The 20,176-nt window shown below is 38.1% G+C and overlaps 1 protein-coding gene across 4 annotated transcripts in view; it reads right to left on the reverse strand.

Moving 5' to 3' along the window:
- The window catches only part of NCOA1 (nuclear receptor coactivator 1), a 277,974-nt gene that overhangs the window by 13,195 nt on the left and 244,603 nt on the right, over positions 1-20,176 (reverse strand). For all 4 annotated transcript variants that reach the window (XM_063696019.1, XM_055377552.2, XM_063696021.1 and 1 more), the window contains exons 17-19: positions 17,863-17,964; positions 15,206-15,608; positions 5,249-5,423 (exon numbers count right to left, since the gene is read on the reverse strand). In XM_063696019.1, coding sequence (XP_063552089.1) covers positions 5,249-5,423; positions 15,206-15,608; positions 17,863-17,964 — 680 coding nt within the window. The remainder of the gene's footprint in view (positions 1-5,248; positions 5,424-15,205; positions 15,609-17,862; positions 17,965-20,176) is intronic.

The raw sequence follows: 20,176 nt of genomic DNA on the forward strand, positions 1-20,176 counted from the left end.
CCTGATGAATAAATGAATTATGGCATGGGTAATTATTCGGTGCTGTCAAATGGTGCAGTTCAGATTGTTTTCTATTAAATGGTTTATTGTATCTGTGCCAGTAAAGTGGCATACATTTTTTGAAGTGTAGTGCAGAGACCATCTACAAGAGAATACCCTGGGACTCATTGGCAATTGAGACTCCCAGGTTTTACTCAAGCCCTGGTGAATCACATTTTCCAGGGGTGGGTATAGAAAGGTCCATCTTTAACTATTCATGCATACTAAAATTTGAGACCCTTTATTCAATATCCTATAGCTTGTTGTCACTTCTCAAGGTTTTATCTTCTGGTTGCTTTCAATATGCTACAAATTAAGAGGAAGCCAGATGTACACAACCAAATGTTTTTAGGTGGCAAATTTAATCCTTTTAAAGACTTCCAAGGTCTTATCAGGCCTCAACATAGCTTCATGTCTTTTCTAGGAAGCAAAATACATAAGCAATTATGTTTTTCAGAGAGCCTGTTTTACTGACTTCCTTCTTCCTGGCCAAGTTCTGGACTGTTGTTACACCAAAGATCTCAAATGTAAAATCAGTCTCTATTAGGAAGAAGAATAGTAAGCAATAAACTCCATGGGAATTCAACTTGACACTTTGTATTTGAACCTTGAAAATTTTCATTGATATAGATATGCACATCTAAAGGATAATGATATTAATTCTGTCTTTCCTAAGTTCTATAAACACCACATATTTTATGACTATATATTAATTGTTAACAATAAACTGCTGGTAAAATTCCACCTATTTTAATATTAATTCTATAGAATTTGATTTTAAAAATAATTTTCCCCATCAATAGTTTATCTATTCCTTTCTAGCTCTTAGTGTTAAGAAGGATATACTGACATTTACAGTTTCCAGTAGACTAAGGTAATCATACTGAATTGACAGGCCAAGAAACAGCCTATTTATCAAGTCTGAAGAAAAGTACAGAATTTTCCCCCAAGTAATTATAAAACACAAATGCCCACAGAAAACTATATGCCTAGGAAATAGTCAATAATACACCTGTGGACCATTAATGTCTGCACAGTGTGTATGCTTATGGGGCAGTGATCCTACAACTAAAGGTGAGAAAAAAGCCTACTAATCTATGTCTATTTTCTTTTGTTTTTGGAGACGGAGTTTTACTCTTGTTGCCCAGGCTGGAGTGCAATGGCGCAAACTCAGCTCACCGTAACCTCTGCCTCCTGGGTTCAAGTGATTCTCCTGCCTCAGCCTCCCGAGTAGCTAGGATTACAGGCGTGCGCCATCACGCCCGGCTAATTTTGTATTTTTTTTTTTTTTTTAGTAGAGATGGGGTTTTGCCATGCTGGTCAGGCTGGTCTCAACCTCCTGACCTCAGATGATCAACCTGCCTCGGCCTCCCAAAGTGCTGGGATTACAGGCATCAGCCACCGCACCCAGCCTCTATGCCTATTTTCTAATGAGAACATCTCTGCCTAAGACAGTACTCATTTGTCAATTGATACATAAGTCACCACTGCGGAGGAGCAAGGCTATGTAAGTTAATGCATGTGGAAACTTCAAGGACTGCAATGATGTCATACTTATTGAAAAAAATTTAGAGCTTAATTTCCTTTCAAATTAATATTTGGGACTGTATATTAGTTTAAGTTCTTTCAAACTGCTCCTGCCAATAGTTCCATTTTAGCATCTTCCATTAAGGGAAGAAGACCAAGCTCTTCTGCAGCTGCAATCACTGTCCCAGGTCCTAGAAAGACGTCTGGGTTCACTGACACCTAAAGTCCAACATTCACAGGCCCTCTTCCTCACTCTGCTTTCCTGCCTGCTTTGTAGCAGCTATCACAGTTTTCTCAGGGTAGCACTAGGTATTTGGTAGTCACTAAATGATGGGAAAAAGAGAAGGATGAATACTCTGGCCCAGAGTGGGTTCCACAGATATTACAGGTATTAACAAGCAGGGGAGTCCCTGGTCAAATAAGTCTGAGAAACAAAAGGTTAAACAACAGGACTTCTTATCCTTTAAAATGCTAATAAGCAAGGGGATTCTCCCATCAACCAGCCTTACATAGAAGCACTACCCAGTTCCAGGACCCACAGGTTTGTTTAACCATTTCTTTCTCTTGCCACCAGAGAGATAATGAAAAAGAATCATGTTACACTACCTCTGAACTCTATTACATCATTCTACTTAATGGTTCTCTGACTGTTTAATGTTTTAATTCTCTCTGACCTGCCCCCTCACCAACTAGACTCTTCGTTATTTGGCAGCAGGGGTTGTTTTTCAGTGTTCCTCATGGTATCTTGTGTTGTGTGACAGAGACAGTGAGTGGTCACTGTCTCCAGGTGATATATGCTAATACACAATGCTTATGATGACTAATAAGCTTTTGCACATGAACCAAATGAGCAAGTGTGAGTGTTTAAAGAGTTGGTGGTAACTGTTTTCTTTCCCAAATGATTTGGAAAGTCAAAGTTTGCAAAAACTACTAAAATACAACGAAAACCTATACCCGTATTTGAATCTGAATCCAAGATGTTGACTTAGGGAGTATTTGCACTCATTTGTTTGATAGATGTATATGAAGGGCCTCCCTGTTCCAGAGTATGGAGAAACAGAAGTAATACAAAATAAAGTCCTTGCTCTTATGATGCTCATATTCTAGATGGAGAAGAAAAATCACAAATAAATAGACTATCACACAGTATGTCAAGTGTTAATCACTACGAAAAAAGTAAAGAATGGAAAGGAGGCGCCAGGGGTAGAAAATGCTATTATTTCAGAAATGATGGTCAGGGAAGTGTAATAAGGTGACATTTAACGTCTGTGTCTAATAAAGTGACATTTAAGGAAAGACTTGAAGTGTGAGAGACAAGCCATGTGGCCACTGAGGGAAGAACATTCCAGCAGAGAGATTAAAAAATGCAAACATCCTGAGTTTGCAGTGTACTTAGCACATCTGAGGAGCAGAAGGATAAAAGGAAGCCACTGTGGCAGAGTGAGCGGTGAGAATAACAGATGGAATCAGAGAGGTATCCAGGAACAAGATGATGTGGGGTTTTACGGGCCCTATTCTGTATTTTGAGTAAGATGGGGAGCTACTGGATGAGTTGTGCATAAAGGACGGACATACTCTGCCTCATGTGTTAAAAGCATGGCTCTGGCTACCCATGTGGAGATTAAATGACGGTGCAGCAAGGGTGGAAGCAGGAGAGGAAGCTACTGGAATGGCCCAGGGAAAAGATGATTGTGGCTTGCATTAAGGTGCACATGTGGAATAGGTAAGAGAGAGGTGCTAAGAAGCTGACATGATTTGCTGATGTGTTGGATATGGAATGTGAGAAAGAGAAAGACGTTTCTTCTGGACAAGCGGAAAATGGAATTGTCATTTACTGAAATGGGAAAAAGTAACCCAGAGGAGCAGGTCTGGTGAAAATATCACTTTAGTTTTCATCATGTTAAGTTTGAGATGCCTATTAGACTTATAAGTGGAGATATTGGTTAGGCAGCTGAATATAGAGTATGGTGTTCAGGAAAGCCATCTGCACTGGAGGTTTAAATTTGGGAGTCAAGCATAGCAGTAGGCATTGACAATAGTAAGATGGGTGATGCAACCAAAGGAGGGAGTGGGTATGGCGAAGAGGTCCTAGAATCAACTCTGGGGCCCTCAAATGGAGGTCATGGAGATGAGAAAGAACCTCAAGGAGACTAAGTGATAGGAGGAGAGTCACTTTTCTCAAGACAGAGAGTTGTTCTAGAAACCAAATGAAGAGCTTCAAGAAAGAATAAATGCTCAAATATGTCAAATGCTACTGATGAGCATTGCTTTTGGCATTGAAAAGGACATTTAACTATCTTGACAGGGACACTTTCTGTGGAATGATGGGAATGAAAGCCTGATTAGTTCAACAAGGAGTAGGAGTAGGGGAAGTGGATAGAGTATAATCTTTTAAGGAATTTAACTGTAAGGGGGAGCAGAGAAATAGGTTATTGAGACATGTCAGCATGACTTTTTTTTTTTTTTTTCCAAGCCATATTTCAATACTTAGGTGGAGGTATAAAGTAAGAGTTTAGTTGGATTTCATTAGGGAGAATTTTGCCAGGCATAAGTGCAACAGAGGGAGAGCTAGGCAAGGGAGTCAGAATACCTGTAAGGTAGTGATTATAATGATGGGCCACAAAATCCTGAGTGAGTTTAGGAAGTTGGGATTAGAATACATTAGGAGACTAAATTCCTCTTGTATTACAGATATGGTTCCATTTCTACCTAATTTATACATGGTCCTCATTGAGACCTACACAGTTCTCTAACATGAAGATTTTCTCTCACCTTTCAATGAACTTCAGAAGAATATAGTCTTGTGTTTTCAACTTTAACTGCCTTACTTATTATGTTGTCAGATCAGACAGCTTCCCTGTCATTATAACTAAGACACAACCAAATTAAAATCCTTATAAAACTCAAAGTGATGTGTGAAAAGTTCAGCAGCCAGGATTTGGAAAAAAAAAAAAAAAAAGGCTTTAGTGAGATAATTCTAAGCAAGATGGGTGAGTCAAGGTCACTAAAAATCTAGAGATTCTAAAAGGGGTAAGCCTTAAAAACTTTTGTTATTGTTATAAAGTCTTTAAATACATCGAGAAAAGTGAAACTTGTGTGCCCACTACTCAGCTCTATTGAATTCTGACATTTGCCATTCTTGGTTTTAGATTTATAAGATTTTAAAGTGTTCTTATAAAGAAAAACTTTTTAAAAAGTACTCATTTCTATGTCTGTCCCAGGGAAGCTCTTGTTACTGATGTGAGCTCATCATATTCTGCAGGTGTGCTCAGGTTAGGATGGAAAGGTTGGGGACCTAGATCACTTTTCTGTACTGTCGGCACACAAATTTGCCTTAGAAGTGACTTGATACTTATAAGATTTAAAAATCATTTTTCTTTGCTGATAATATAAAATTTAGTTCTTTCCATTATGCAAATGGAAGTAGCCAATAATCTTCTACTTAGCCTGTGAATACAATCAGCCCATGAAAGCATGGCTGTTCTTATGTGCTGCTTTCTGTCTCCACACATAAACGGGGGAACGGGGAAACGTCATATAAATGTAGCCATATGTGGCCTTTTGTGACCGGCCTTCTTTCACTTTGCATAATGTTCCTGAGGTTCAACCACTGTAGCATTTATCAGTATCAGAGATTTATCACAGTATCAAGGATGCTCATATATAAAAACTGCCCCCTTACTTGTTGTTTCCTATCGCTCCTTGCTGCCAGGCCTTCATGTCTGGTGACTGATACCCAGAGGCAGGTGGAGTTTGCTGGAGCAGAGAACTCTGAGGAGGAGGGATTGGCATCGGCACCATGGAGCTCCCAGGGCTTAGAGATGGAGCAAAGTTGGCCTCACCTTGGGGAACCATTCCTGTAAATTGACACAAATTAATTTATGTTGATACACTATAAATTTATTAACCCCATAAACGAAAAAACCCAAAAGGATCTGTCACAATATATTTAAAAATAACTTTCTTATTTGCCTTGTCTTGTGTCAGGCAATATATTTACAAATATCGCATTCAACAGAGCATGGAAAAAATTTAGTATCTTAAACTAGGGCAAGAAATCTCAGCATAAACCAATGAAACAAATGTAAGCTCGGAATAATGCTTTCCATTCACTAAGATGTTATTTGTGCAGCAGGATTGTATATGATCTATTTCTGTTCTTTTTTGCTTATGTGAATTTTTAAGTGTAAAAATATGTATGAACATACATGATGAATTACTTGTGTAGTAAATTAAACTTTTTTTTTTTTTTTTTTTTTCCCCGAGATGGAGTCTTGCTCTGTCACCCAGGCTGGAGTGCAGTGGTGCGATCTTGGCTCACTGCAACCTCCACCTTCTGGGTTCAAGCAATTCTCCTGCCTCAGCCTCTCAGGTAGCTGGGATTACAGGCGCCTGCCACTGGGCCTGGCTAATTTTTGTATTTTTAGAGGAGACGGGGTTTCACCATGTTGGCCAGGGTGGTCTCGAACTCCTGACCTCAGGTGATCCACCCGCCTCGGCCTCCCAAAATGCTGGGATTACAGGCGTGAGCCACCGCGCCCGGCTGTAAATTAAACTTGAAAAGGTAAAAAATAGTTAAGAAAAAGCCACGTGTGGCCGGGTGCTGTGGCTCACGCCTGTAATCCCAGCACTTTGGGAGGCCGAGGTGGGTGGATCACCTGAAGTCAGGAGTTCGAGACCAGCCTGGCCAACATGAGAAACCCCATCTCTACTAAAAATACAAAAACGCCTGTTATCTCAGCTACTTGGAAGGCTGAGGCATGAAAATGGCTTGAACCTGGGAGGCAGAGGTTGCAGTGAGACGAGATCGCACCACTGCACACCACTCTGGGTGACAGAGCAAGGCTCTGTCAAAAAAAAAAAAAAAAAAAAGAAAAAGAAAAAGCCATGTATGAAAATAAAAAATGAGAAAGTTTTGTTAGCCACTCTTCCCCTCCTCCTTCCCCCTTTTAAGCTTTATTCAGACATAATCTATACAACATGAAATTGACACACTGTAACTGCATAATGCAATGATTTTTAGTAAATTTATAGAGTTGTGCCGCCATTACCACAATCCAGTTTGGACATCTAATCATTCCCCAAATTCCCTTATAGAGTTGTGCCGCCATTACCACGATCCAGTTTAGACATCTAATCATTCCCCAAATTCTCTTCCTTGTACCTGTTTGTAGTCAATCCTTGCTCCCATCCCTAGTCCCAGGTAACCTCTGATCTACTTTCTGTCTCTAAAAGATTTGCTTTTTGGGGGGAATTTCATGTAAATGTAGCCATACATGGTCTTCTGTGTCTGGCTTGCATTCACTTAGCATAATGTTTTTGAGGTTCAGCCATTTTGGAGCACTTATCAGTAGGCTATTCCTTTTTATTTAGGATGATGCTTATTAGCAGCCATCTGACCTGTCAAAACTCAACTGACCATAAAAGTAAGGGTTTACTTCTGAACTTTTTATTCTGTTCCAGTGATCTCTATGTTGTACCAGCACCACATTGTCTTGATTGTTGCGACTTTATGGTAATTTTTGAAATTAGGTAGATATCCAACTTTGTTCTTCCTTTTAAAAATTGTTTTGGCTACTCTAGGTCCTTTGCATTTCCATATACATTTTAGGATAAGTTTGTTAATTTCTTCAAAAAGCATGCTGAAATTCTGCATTGAATTATAAGATCAATTTTGAGTAAATTACCAGGTTTTTTTCAGTCTTTTTTCTCTGATTTCATTTTGGATAGTTTCCATTGTTATATCTTTAAGTTCACTATTTTTTTCTTCTGTAATTTCTAATCTGCTGTTTATCTCATCTAGGGTTTTTTTTGTTTTGTTTTGTTTTGTTTTTTAAATCTCAGACACTGTAGTTTTCATCTCCAGAAGTTTGACTTGGGTTTTATTTATATCTTCCATGGCTCTAGGCTCTACTTAACATATTCAAGCTTCCTCTTGCTTCTTGAACAAACAGAATTTATAATTTATAATTGCTTTAATGTCTCTGTCTACTAATTCTATCATCTGTGTAATTTCTGAATTTTTGGCTGATTTTTCTCCTCATTACAGGTCGTATTTTCCTACTTCTTTGCATAGCTGGTAGTTTTAAAAATCAGATTCCAGACCTTGTGAATTTTACCTAATTATTAGGTGTTGGATTTTTTTTCTCTTCTTTTAAATATTTTTGACCTTTGTCTGGGCTGTGGTTAGGCTACATGGAAACAGGTTAATTCTTTTAGGTCTTGTGCCTAATGAGACAAGAGCAGAGTTTAGGGCTTATTTTGCCCCACTACCAAGGCAAACCATCTCTGAGTGTTCTACTTGATACCCCCTGAATTATGAGGTTTTCTACTCTGGCTGGTAGGAAGAGGAACTGGCCCTGTATGAACTTTGAAGATTGTTCCCTCTTTTCAGATGGTTTTCTCTGGCCTTGATTTGTACACACAGACACGCGTGCCCGTGTGCGCGCAGCAGCTCTCAGCTGAAGACTTGAATGGGACCCTCTGCATATCCTACAATTCTCTGTGCAGTGCTGTCCTCTCTGGTATTGTGCCCTGCTACCTCTAGGTGTCTTGGCTTTCCCAGACTGCCAGCTCCACCTCCTCAGCTCAGGGAAATGGCCTGGCTCCTGTTGGATTCTCCCTCCCCGCAGCACAGTCTGGACAATCTCAAGAACTACTGTTGAATGTACTTTGTCTGTTTTTTGTTTATTTGTTTCAGATGGGAAAGTAAATCTGGTCCCTCTTACTCTACTGGCCCAAAGTAGATATCCATTAGAATTTAAAAGTGTAAAAATGTTTTTTAAAAAATGTTTAATGTTTAATGCTAGCACTGTGTTCTTTCTCTTTTTTTTTCCTGACAAAATACATCTCACAGTTAAATACTTTTAAGGCAGAGAAAGTTATAAAGGTGCAGAAAAAAGGATGCCATAGTATGATTGCCCATAATTTAGTAAAATTCCTTTACATCTTTATAAAATCCTGTAACATTCTGTGACCTGCTTGTTTCCCTCAACATTACATCACAAACATGTTTCTATGTCCTTGATGTCACTTTGTGAACACATGCATATATGCCTGTGTAATATCTACTGTGTTCTGTCACTATTAATGTAATTTTTTTGGTTATTTTTAATATAATGATTTTTTTCTCTTTTTACTTGGTTTATTTGGTTAAATAAAAAGAGAAAATCATTATATTTGCCAGAGATGTAGTTAATTTACTCGTTTTTTTATTATAGGTTACATTTTTTTTTTTTTGAGACCGAGTTTCACTCTTGTTGCCCAGGCTGGAGTACAATGGCGTGATCTCTGCTCACTGCAACCTCTGTTTCAAGCATTTGGGTTCAAGCAATTCTCCTGTCTCAGCCTCCCGAGTAGCTGGGATTATAGGCGCATGCCACCATGCCCAACTAATTTTTGTATTTTTAGTAGAAATGGGATTTCATCATATTGGTCAGGCTGGTCTTGATCTCCTGACCTTGTGATCCGCCTGCCTCGGCCTCCCAAAGTGCTGGGATTACAGGCGTGAGCCACCGCGCCCGGCCTTATAGGCTAGAATTTTAAAACTGTTTTAAATTTTCTGTGGAAGTTGACCTAACTTTAGACTTCACAGTTTTTTCTTTCACTAGATAGGGTTTATTTATTTTTGGTAAAGATTATATAAATGAAGCTACATATTTTCTCCTTGTCGCTTCCTCTATATGTAAGGTAAGTAATTTTGATTTAGAATATATGGGTCTCCATTTTTTTTTCTTTTTTCTTTTTTTTGAGACGGAGTTTTGTTCTTGTTGCCCAGGCTGGAGTGCAATGGTGTGATCTCAGCTCACCACAACCTCCGCCTCCTGGGTTCAAGCAATTCTCTTGCCTCAGCCTCCTGAGTAGCTGGGATTACAGGCATGCGCCACCACGCCCAGCTACTTTTGTATTTTTAGTAGAGACAGGGTTTCTCCATGTTGGTCAGGCTGGTCTCGAACTCCCGACCTCAGGTGATCCACTTGCCTTGGCCTCCCAAAGTGCTGGGATTACAGGCATGAACCACTGTGCCCAGCATCCATTTTTTTTTCATTTATGACTCTAGAGGGTGGGTTTTTTGTTTTTGTTTTGCCACCATCTTCACTTCTAATGTCTTTGCATTAACTCTCCATTTTAAACTATTTTGGTTGTGATCCTTAAAACTCTTGTATTAATGTGTTTTTAACCTCATTTATGATGAAATTAATTTCTTTTAGAAGAAATATAGCCTTGGTGTGGTGGCTCATGCCTGTAACCCCAGTGCTTTGGGAGGCTAAGGTGGGAGGATGGCTTAAGGCCAGGAGTTTGAGACCAGCCTGGACAATGTAGTGAGACCCGCTTCTATAAAAAATAGAATAGTTAGCCAGGCACAGTGGTACATGCCTGTAGTTCTAGCTACTCAGGAGGCTGAGGTGGGAGGATCACTTGAGACCAGGAGTTGGACACTGCAGTGAGCCATGATCACGCCACTCCTGGGCAACAGAGCAAGACCCTATCTCAAAAGATTAAAAAAAATAAAAATAAAAATAAAAATATGCGAGTGGGAAAAGATGCTTATCATATTCTGGATATTACTTTGTGGGGTCAACAGTAAACAATAAATAAGAGACTCCAAGTATAAGAGCAAGCTTTCTGATATTTCTTTCTGGCCTCATCTCACATTCTAACTGTTCATATTGGAATGAACAGTTTCCCTTAGAAGATGACTTTTTTGTGGTTTGTTTTGTTGTTGTTGTTGTTGTTGCTGTTGTTTTTAGTGTTGGTCTTTTAAACTTATTATTCTAAAAAAGACAATTTTTTAGAGAAGCTTTAGGTTCAAAGCAAAACTAAGTGGATGGTACTGAGATTTCCTAACTTTAGACTTTACAGTTTTTTCTTTCACTAGATAGGGTTTATTTTTGGTAAAATTATGTAAATGAAGCTACATACCCCTCCTCCATTCACTCACATGTATAACTGTCCTCATTATCAACTACCCCAGAGTCTATAGGTTACATTACGGTTCACTCTTGGTATTGTACAATCTATGGATTTGGACAAATGTATAATGATATGTACCCACCATTATAGTATCATAGAGAGTGGTTTCATTTCTCTAAAAATCCTCTGTGAAATGACCCAGTTTTAGCAGAAAGAACTAGCCTGTGGGTAATGAATTAGAGGAATACTTAGAGTTCTGGTCCCAGATCTGCTACACACTGGACCTTGGATAACTTGCATCAATCAGATAATCTAGTTCTTCTAGATGAAAAATTTTACAGTTCTGTCTCTGCCTAGACTATGTTTGTTTTTGTTTTTTTAGACAGAGGCTTGCTCTATTGCCCGGACTAGAGTGCAGTAGCGTGATCTTGGCTCGCTGCAACCTCCGCCTCCTGGGTTCAAGCAATTCTCCTGCCTCAGCCTCCCGAGTAGCTGGACTACAGGCGCCCACCACCACACCCAGCTGATTTTTGTATTTTTAGTAGAGATGGAGTTTCGCCATGTCAGCCAGGCTGGTCTCAAACTCCTGACCTCAGGTGATCCACCTGCCTAGGCCTCCCAAAGTGCTGGTATTACAGGCGTGAGCCACCGTGCCCAGCTGGGCTAGACTATGTTAAGTTTCCCTGCTAGACCAACCATAACTAGCATTGCAGACATGTGACAGTGGCAACTAGAATTAGAATTCATACTTTCATTCATTTATTTCTTCAAAGATTCATTAAGCATCTATTCACTGTGAGACCACTGTGCTAAGCACTGGAGAAACAATGGTTAAAAAGGTCACACTCTGCTCACGTAAGGAACTTGCTATTTAAAAAGAAAGGCAGCTAGGTTAACAAGTGGTTTTAAGACAGGGTGGTGAGTACTTTATGATTGGGAGTGTCCAGGAAGACTCTGCAGAGGAGATATATCTGAGAGGAGGGAAGAATAGGAATGAGAAGTAAAGGAAGAATACTTTAGATAGAGTATAGACAATGTTCAAAGCCCCTGGAAGTAAAAGAGAACAAGGTCTGTGCTGTTTCTCGGAACTCAGAGTTTACTGTAGCTGGAACACAGAACTATAAAAGGGAATATGGAGTTGATGAGTCTAGGTTTGTACAAGTTAAGTTTGGGGTGTTGGTGGAAAATGCAAGTATATGTATCCAGTAGGCAGCTGTACATATGAGCTGAGAGATACTGTTTAGAGATAGAGAATAAAGTCACTAGCATGTAAAGGTCCCTGAAACCCCAAAAGGAGATGAGATCACTGAGGAGGAATAGGTGGAAGAGGATTTTATTGTAGTTCACAGAAAAGAAGTCTCTAAATGGGCTTGAAGGAACCCATGAAGTGGGCAGATACACTAAAGAAACCAATTTCTCATATTTACTTTGAATACTGCCTTAATAGAAAACAATTTCTGGCCAGGCGCGGTGGCTCACGCCTGTAATCCCAGCACTTTGGGAGGCCGAGGTGGGTGGATCACGAGGTCAGGAGATTGAGACCATCCTGGCTAACATGGTGAAACTCCATCTCTACTAAAAATACAAAAAAATTAGCCGGGCGTGGTAGTGGGCGCCTGTAGTCCCAGCTACTCGGGAGGCTGAAGCAGGAGAATGGCGTGAACCAGGGAGGTGGAGGTTGTAGTGAGCCGAGATCACGCCACTGCACTCCAGCCTGGGCGACAGAGCGAGACTCTGTCTCAAAGAAAAAAAAAAAAAAGAAAAAAGAAAACAATTTCCAAAGTCTGATTCTGTTCTTTTACACTCATCATCATAGCATGGTAGTCTAGAAAAGTTTCCTGTTTTCAGAAATACAAGAAAACTTACTCTGCCATTACTATGACTTTCATGTTCCTTCATTTACTTTGGGCCTACATTAAGTGGAAAGAGGCTAAAGCAAAGGATATAAAGCAAAGCTAATGCAGTTATCCGTTGGTTTTACTGTCATCACTTAACACAGAAATCAGCAAGCTTCTTCTGCAAAGGGCCAGATAATACATGTTTTCAGTTTTGTAGGCCATAAAGTTTCTTTAACTACTCAACTCTTCTATGTGAAACCAGCCATAGATAATACATAAAGCAGTAAGTATGGCTGTGTTCCATTAAAACTTTATTTACCAAAACAAGTGGGCTGGATTATGGACCTTAATTTGTCAAACCTGGAAACATGTTGGAACACATATATTTTGGTACTTTTGTACAGCCGATTTCTTAGGAATAGAAGCATAAAACCAACAAAGGCCAAAGAGCCTTTTTATCTGGATTTCCTTAAGCCACAATAAACTGTTTTTGTTTTGAAAAGGCTGGAACTTTTCCAGAACTTCATTTTGTGCCAACACAAAACCTGGTCCTCTACCAGACTGCTGATCAATTTGGAGCAAGTTTATAATTAAGAGTGGTGACAGAAATTAAAAACATTGCATCTTTAAACGTTTTTACTGTTTCCAGAAAAGTTAAACATTTTTCCAGTATTATTTTGAAGCAGTCCATGGAAGAACTGACAGCCCTGCCATTTCATTTCAGTTTGCAACTGGATGAAACCACTGTTCTCTTCAATGCACTCAGCTTTTGGGTTTTGTTTGTAGTATGAATGCTGACTTTATAAAAAGCAAATTCTTATTTTGTGAAAATATTTTTGTCAATCAGAAGTTGGTCTGCAAGAAAAACCCAGGCACCAGATACTCATGATAGGTGGCAACACATCTTTCCCATTATGGTACGGGGAAAGAGGAAGCTCCACCTGCTCCATTATTTCAGCTCACTTTGTTCTATGCTGACACAACTCAGATCAAAGGCTAGACCCAGAACTGTGAAAGAAACTTGTCAATTTCATGAGAACCGGGGCACTGAAGGACCGCCTTTCCAGGTGGCTTTGTCAAGGAATGAAAGCAGGATATAAAGTTCTCCTTTCTTGACTTTCCAGAGGAAACTTAAAAGTGCATGCCTGAAAATGGACAGAAATACTATTTCTATTTTTTAATAGAAAAATATCCTTAGAATAATTTCATGAGGAATTTATTAATGTTTGGCTTACTTCTAGTTAGCTTTTTCCCCTAATGCATGAGATAAATTTTTTGATTTAGGGCTCTGCAATTAATGTCATGAATGCTGCTAAAAACCCATTTGCTGTTTTAGTCAGGTTGTCATTTTGGAGGAGGAATGGGGATGCAGATAACTACACAAGTCTTCTAATGTTGGAGGAAGTACTTCCGCAGGCTAAAGTGAAAAAGCTTTGTCAAATTCTTTGCATACAGAAATTGTAAGACACATGGAAACAAAACTCTTTTGAAGGCCATACTCTTGTTCAGGCAACCATATAATTAAAATATGGATTAATAATCCTTTTCTCGCCCACACAGATAGTGTCAGTGATATAAACCAGCCAAAGATGACTTCATTGTCTTGAGGACAAAGAAACTGATGTGGCATAATTTTGATTAAAATCTCTTTAGAGTTCTGGTGCTCTCTGGCACAAGTCTTTAGATACTTAATTTGATAGTCAAAAGATTTTAGTATTTGCTACCATCAGAATGGAAACTCTAAATTGATTTGGCTGTCAAAACTGATAAGCATACTGCCATGTCAAAAATCTCTGTATAACTTCGACATTTTATTCAAGTCAAACAGCAGCTTTCTCATTGAAATTCATTTTTAAGCAGCCTTAAAATTTACCTCTTTTCTTTCATTTATATAATCAAGGGATTTATTTCAATTATTTTTCAGGAATTGACAATTAATTTTGCATAAAAGTTTGATTAAACAGAGTAGACTAATCAGATGTTCATCACTGCCACTACCTATCAGAACCTCAAAGTGACAGAAAAGAAATAAGAAAAGATATCATCACCCAGGACAAAGAGAATGGAAGACAGTGCCAAAGAAAGACTAAAAAAGAAAAAAGCTTTTGGAAGCCAGAAAGTTGACTGACATTGGAGAGGAAGCTGCAACAGCAGCAGCTGAGAGTGATGACACCAATGAGTAGTCTGAGATACTCTGTGGAGATAAATTATTCTTATGCAAACTGGCAAAAACAAAATCCCCCACACAATGAAAAAACTACATGCGAATTTTGAATTAATGTACTAAAATCCATTGTGTGGGGAAGACTTGCATTGAATTCTCATAAAGATCAATGAGAAAAATTAAAAAATAAGAGAATGGGCCAGGTATGGTGGCTCACCTGAGGTCAGGAGCTCAAGACCAGTGTGAGCAACATGGTGAAACCCTGTCTCTACAAAAAAAAACAAAAATTAGCTGGGCACGGTGGCGCAAGCCTGTAATCCTAGCTAGTCGGGAGGCTGAGGCAGGAGAATCGCTTGAGCCCAGGAGGTGGAGGATGCAGTGAGCTGAGATTGCACTATTGCACTCCCAGCCTGGACAACAGAGCGAGACCGCATCTAACACACACACACAAAAAAAAGGGGAACGTACTTTGCATACAAAATGCTCAAAAGGTCCTTACAGATCCTCTAATTCAATCATCTCAGCTACAAAAGGGAGGTAAGCCTCAAACCAGTCAACCATTTAGTGTCAAAAGCTGAGTCTGAATCCTGGGTCTCCAGATTCCCACGTCAGTGTCTTTCCTCTTCCACACACTGTTTTAATGTCCAAGCACAGACATAAAGATGGAGAGAGACCTAAGCCTGTATGGATTACTTAGAACAACATAAAGCTGTGACCCTCCTACCTGCTCCTGGATACTGGAAGACATTCTGCTGCATCTGAGGATTGATTCCAGTGCCAAACTGTCCTCCCATGTTTCCTGTCATGCCTCTGCTCACCATGCTGTTGCGGTTGGCCAAGGATGCTTCAGGATTTGCTGCTAGTTGTGAAAACGGGCTGGTAGAAGCAGGTGGGGTTCCTGGATTTGTACCATAGTTTGGTGGATAGGGGAATTGCTGTGGAGCACCCTGAGGAAGACGGGGGTTCCCCATTTGAACTGGTAGTCCAGATGAGGGAGGGAGGTTGTTCCCAAAGCTTTGTTGCCTCATAAGCATGGCTCTTTGCTGCTGTATTAGCTGCCTCTGTCGGTGCTGTTGACTGTACAGTTCCCGCTGACGTTGTGCCAACATTTGAGCATTCAGGGGTGGCTGAAAAGCAGGAAAAAACTCACTTACTAAAATTATTATAATCACTATCTATCCTGGAAAGTTTATTGGATTAAGGCCTACTTGCTTGGGGCAATAAAGTACATAGCAATTATCACTGTACAAGGGAAACTAAAACAGAAAAGGAACAAAAACCTCTTAAGTAACAATCACAGGAGAAAAAATGAATTAAGTACATTTTACAGATTAAAAGTAGTCAAGAAATGCTAAACAATATCTGACCATTATAAATGAGAACGCAAATTCTCAATGAAAAGTCACACAGAACTGAAAAATTCAAAGAAAGTATGTATTGATTAGTATTATAATATTGGCCATGAACATTGTTAAGAGAAACATGAAGACCATAAGGAAGTGAAAGAAAATGTGCTTGATGACTTCTGTCCTATCCTTCATTAGATCATTAGAAGACTTTTTCAATTCCAAAAAATTTACTGTGTTTCTGGTAAAGAGAAACTTAGTTTTTCCACTTTTCTCACTGAGAACATTATCCCAGTTTATTTAAATGAATAAAATGTGATTATAGGTGATTTTAATTTTCATTATACTTTTCTATATTTACCAAATTATTATGATGAACATGTACTACCTTTACAATTAGAAAAAACCTACAAATACCATTAAAAAAGGAAGATTCTGAAATCTAGGATCCAATGCCTAAGAAACTATCACTTAAAAAGAAAGTAAGTAGAAATAAAATAGTAAAAAGAAATAAATGGAAACAGCTATTTTGTATTATTATTGGAGTTTCAGATTATTCCAGGCATTAGTGTAAGTGGTTTCAGTTATAATATTATGGATGAGGAAAGAAGTGGTCAAATTAGCTTAAAATCATTTTTTCAATATAACATGGCATATCAATAAAGCCTTCTTCAGAAAATGTCAATTCAGATTGAGAATCTGGTTAAAGCATACAGCTCTTGCCAACTACATATAGTCTAATCTAGAAGAAACTATGAAATAAGACTTTCTGATAGGAATTATCTTTATGTGAATCCAAAAGTGGGGTCTTGTTTCCTTACAACCTAATTACTCCTGAATTAGCTAGCACTAAGATTTATAATTTGTAAGACAGAGAAACTGAAATCTGGATCCATGAAGATGTCAATATCTGCTGCTTACCAACAACTTCAGTCAATACAGTCATGTGATGCATAAAGACATTTCAGCAATAAGACATTTTAGTAATAAGACGTTTCAGTTGCACACAATGGACCAAATTCGGTGGTCCCATAAGATTATAATACTACAGTATTTTACTGTACCTCTTCCACATTTAGGTATGTTTTGATATACAAATACCATAACAATTGTCTACAGTATTCAGTAGAGTAACATGCGGTACAGGTTTATAGCCTAGGAGCAATAGGCTATACACATAGCCAGGATGCTAAGTAGGCTATACCATGTAGGTTTGTGTAAATACACTCTATGACCTTTGCACAATTATGAAGTTGCCTAATAACACATTTTTCAGAACATATCCCTGTCTTTAAGTCATGCATGGCTGTATTTATCTCTTTAATAATACAGGTGCTGGCTTTGTTTATTTGCTCCTAATCCATCTAGTTCCATATTGTGGAGAGGAAAAGAGTATTGTTTAAATCCTCTCTAAAATTCCTTATCTCCAAGATTTTTACATCAACTTTGTTATGAAATAAAAGTAAGTAGTTGAAACAAAAAATTTTTAAGTATGTATGGGGTAAAGTAGAGAGTGAGTACTAGGTAACATTTAGAAGTCCACCTAGTTCTTTTTATGTTTAAAGTTCTAATGGCTCTGCGTTTATTAAAAAAAAAAAGGGATTTAAAAAATAAATACAAGCTAGAAAATGCTGATGTTCAAACTGAACGTAGTACACAAGATAGTTAAGACAGCTTAGCAATGTGACTGGGTTTTGATCAGGTTTCGGGTACCATTCACACAGTTTTGTATCAGAGGCTTCCTGTTACTGGTGCTATTCGCTACAGAAATAAGAGTTTTTTCTACTTAGTCATCTGGTATCCAATAACAATGACAATAATAACAATAAAACAAAACAAAGCACCATTTGCTTTAGATCAAATATCAGTAAGAGGTATCAAAAGTAGATTATTAATTCATTCTAGAAGAAAACTACACTACAAACATCATTAAAAGATCAGCTCACAGACCATTTCAAAGACACTCAAGTCAACACTTTAAGAAACACTATGTGGATTAAAGAAGTACTAATGACGTCTGGTTTTCTCACATTACCTGAGGTGTAATTTGTTGTTGCATGCCTGATCTCATACTGATGCCAACAGGAGCAGTTGCTGCAAACTGGTTTAAGATAGCTTGCCGATTTTGGTGTATCAACTAGAGAAAAATGGAAACAATAAGATATATTTCTACACACAAGCATAACACAGGCCTTATAAAGTAACACAAACTTTCTATTGATTACTAGAAAGTTTTAGTGTTGCAGGTTTGGTTAGATTATTTCCTATGTTTATTTTCCAAAAGGCTGGTAGTTCCCAACATTTATAAAACACTTATTGCCTCCAAAACACTATGGCAAAGTATTTAAAAGTAGGATACAAACACACTGCACTCCAGCCTGGGTGACAGAGCGAGACTGTCTCAAAAACAAACAAACAAACAAACAAAACAACAAAAAAACATGTTAACAGTTATTTTAGATAAGTGCTGCAATGCGGAAGAAGAAGTACCAGCCCTAGGTCTTAAAATATTATAAATGTAAAAGCAGGTATACAATAAGGGCACATTTTACAAAGGTCTGGAAGATGAAGGGAAAGTTGAGCAAGCTGGATGGTATTCTCACTTGGAGGTACTATGTCTGGTGGATACATATTTGAGGAAAATCCAATATGATTTCATTAGCTAGACAGTATTATGTAAGAAACAAATGGTCTGAAAAAATGGATTATTTATTTAACTAGAAAAAGTAATTACTTTAGACCAGCATTTCCCAAATTGGTATGCTAAAGAACAATGCTAAAGAACATTGTTCTGCAGGATATTAATAGATGTGCTGGGAAAACAGCATGCTGTGCTGTATTAAGTACTGGAAATGATGGGTTACACAAGGTAAAACAGATTTATTTACTGCAGAAATTTTATAAGCCTTTAATTGGCCAAAAGCACATTGTGGATCTCCAAGAAGGGATATACTATGCAATTTATTTATCACGAACCTTTTTTTCTAACATCTAACCATTAATATCTATCTCCCAGAACAATTTTCTGTGAATACTGGTTTGAAAGATCAGTCTAGACCAGGATTAGGGTTCCAGGTCATAGGCATGCCAGGCATGCCTTAACAGTATCTGGTAACAAAAGAAGTATTCTTGGAAATGAGATTTTCTTGAAAACAATCTACAGCTTAAAACATTTCTTCTTCAATAATTTGATATGAATAAACTATTCAGGAAGATAACAGTAACAATAATATTAATACTATTTTATGTTCATATACTTTGTAAAACACAAATTATATATACTTATATATCATACATTAATATATTTCAATATATTATACATAAACTAGAAAGCCTACAAAAGTTTTATAAGAATCCAAAGAGCTATGAACAGTGATTAAATCTCTTGTCATCAAATAGCTCAACTCTTAATTCTAACTTCAGTCATTTTCTCACTCCCAGTAGATCAGAAAACAAACCAATTTTGGGGAAAAGCTCATTATAATATAAATGTTAAAATGACAACTCTAAGGCATTGTGGAATAAGTTAAAACTTCTTTTTGAAGTTCTGAGTCACTTCAAAAAGAAAGATACCAACTTTATAGTTTTAAAAGTCAAAAAGACTCTTAAATACCAAAACTGATATACTTCTTGAAAGACCAGGAACATAAATTTAGATAAACCAAGTTAATTTTATAAAGATTTACTTAAAAACTCAGTACATTCAAGATACTGTATAAAGTTTGGAGGTTACAAAGGTGAGCAAATTCCTGTCCTTCTAGGAGTTCCCTACTGAGTGGCAGAAGCCAACGCACAACAGTAAAATGCACAGGTGCTTTGTCTGCATAGACAGACACATCTACGGCAGCACAGAGGGAGCAGCTCATTCAGTCTAGGGATGAAGACAGGGACCAAGAAGCATGAGTGAGCTCAGCTTGCATTCATCTTGAAGGATGAGAATGCAAGGTGGCAAGGAGGAGGGCAGAGTTAACTTGAGGCAGAGGGAACAGCAAGTAAAAAAACAGGAGAGGAGGCAATGAGGACAGGTAAAAATACATTCCAAACATATAGCTTTATATATTCTTTGAATTGTGAGATAACGTACAAATGAAATGGGTAGGGATGGAGGAAAGATGCCTGACAAGTAGTAATAGGCTCTTTTTTAGAAGTAGAAGGAATTATTCTAAATAGCATAAATCTACAAGTACTTTCTATTATAGGAAACCTGGTCTATTTCTGCCCTTGAATTAACCCTTGTTCATTTTTTCCTCCCCTTGACTATCTGTGTGTGCAACCTGACTAGTGCTGTGTACACCTGTCTTACTTTGACCTGCCTCTTCTCTCCAATTATTAAAATGCTTTGTTTTTCA

Source organism: Gorilla gorilla, chromosome 12, assembly GCF_029281585.2.
Source record: "Gorilla gorilla gorilla isolate KB3781 chromosome 12, NHGRI_mGorGor1-v2.1_pri, whole genome shotgun sequence".
NCBI lineage: Eukaryota > Metazoa > Chordata > Mammalia > Primates > Hominidae > Gorilla > Gorilla gorilla.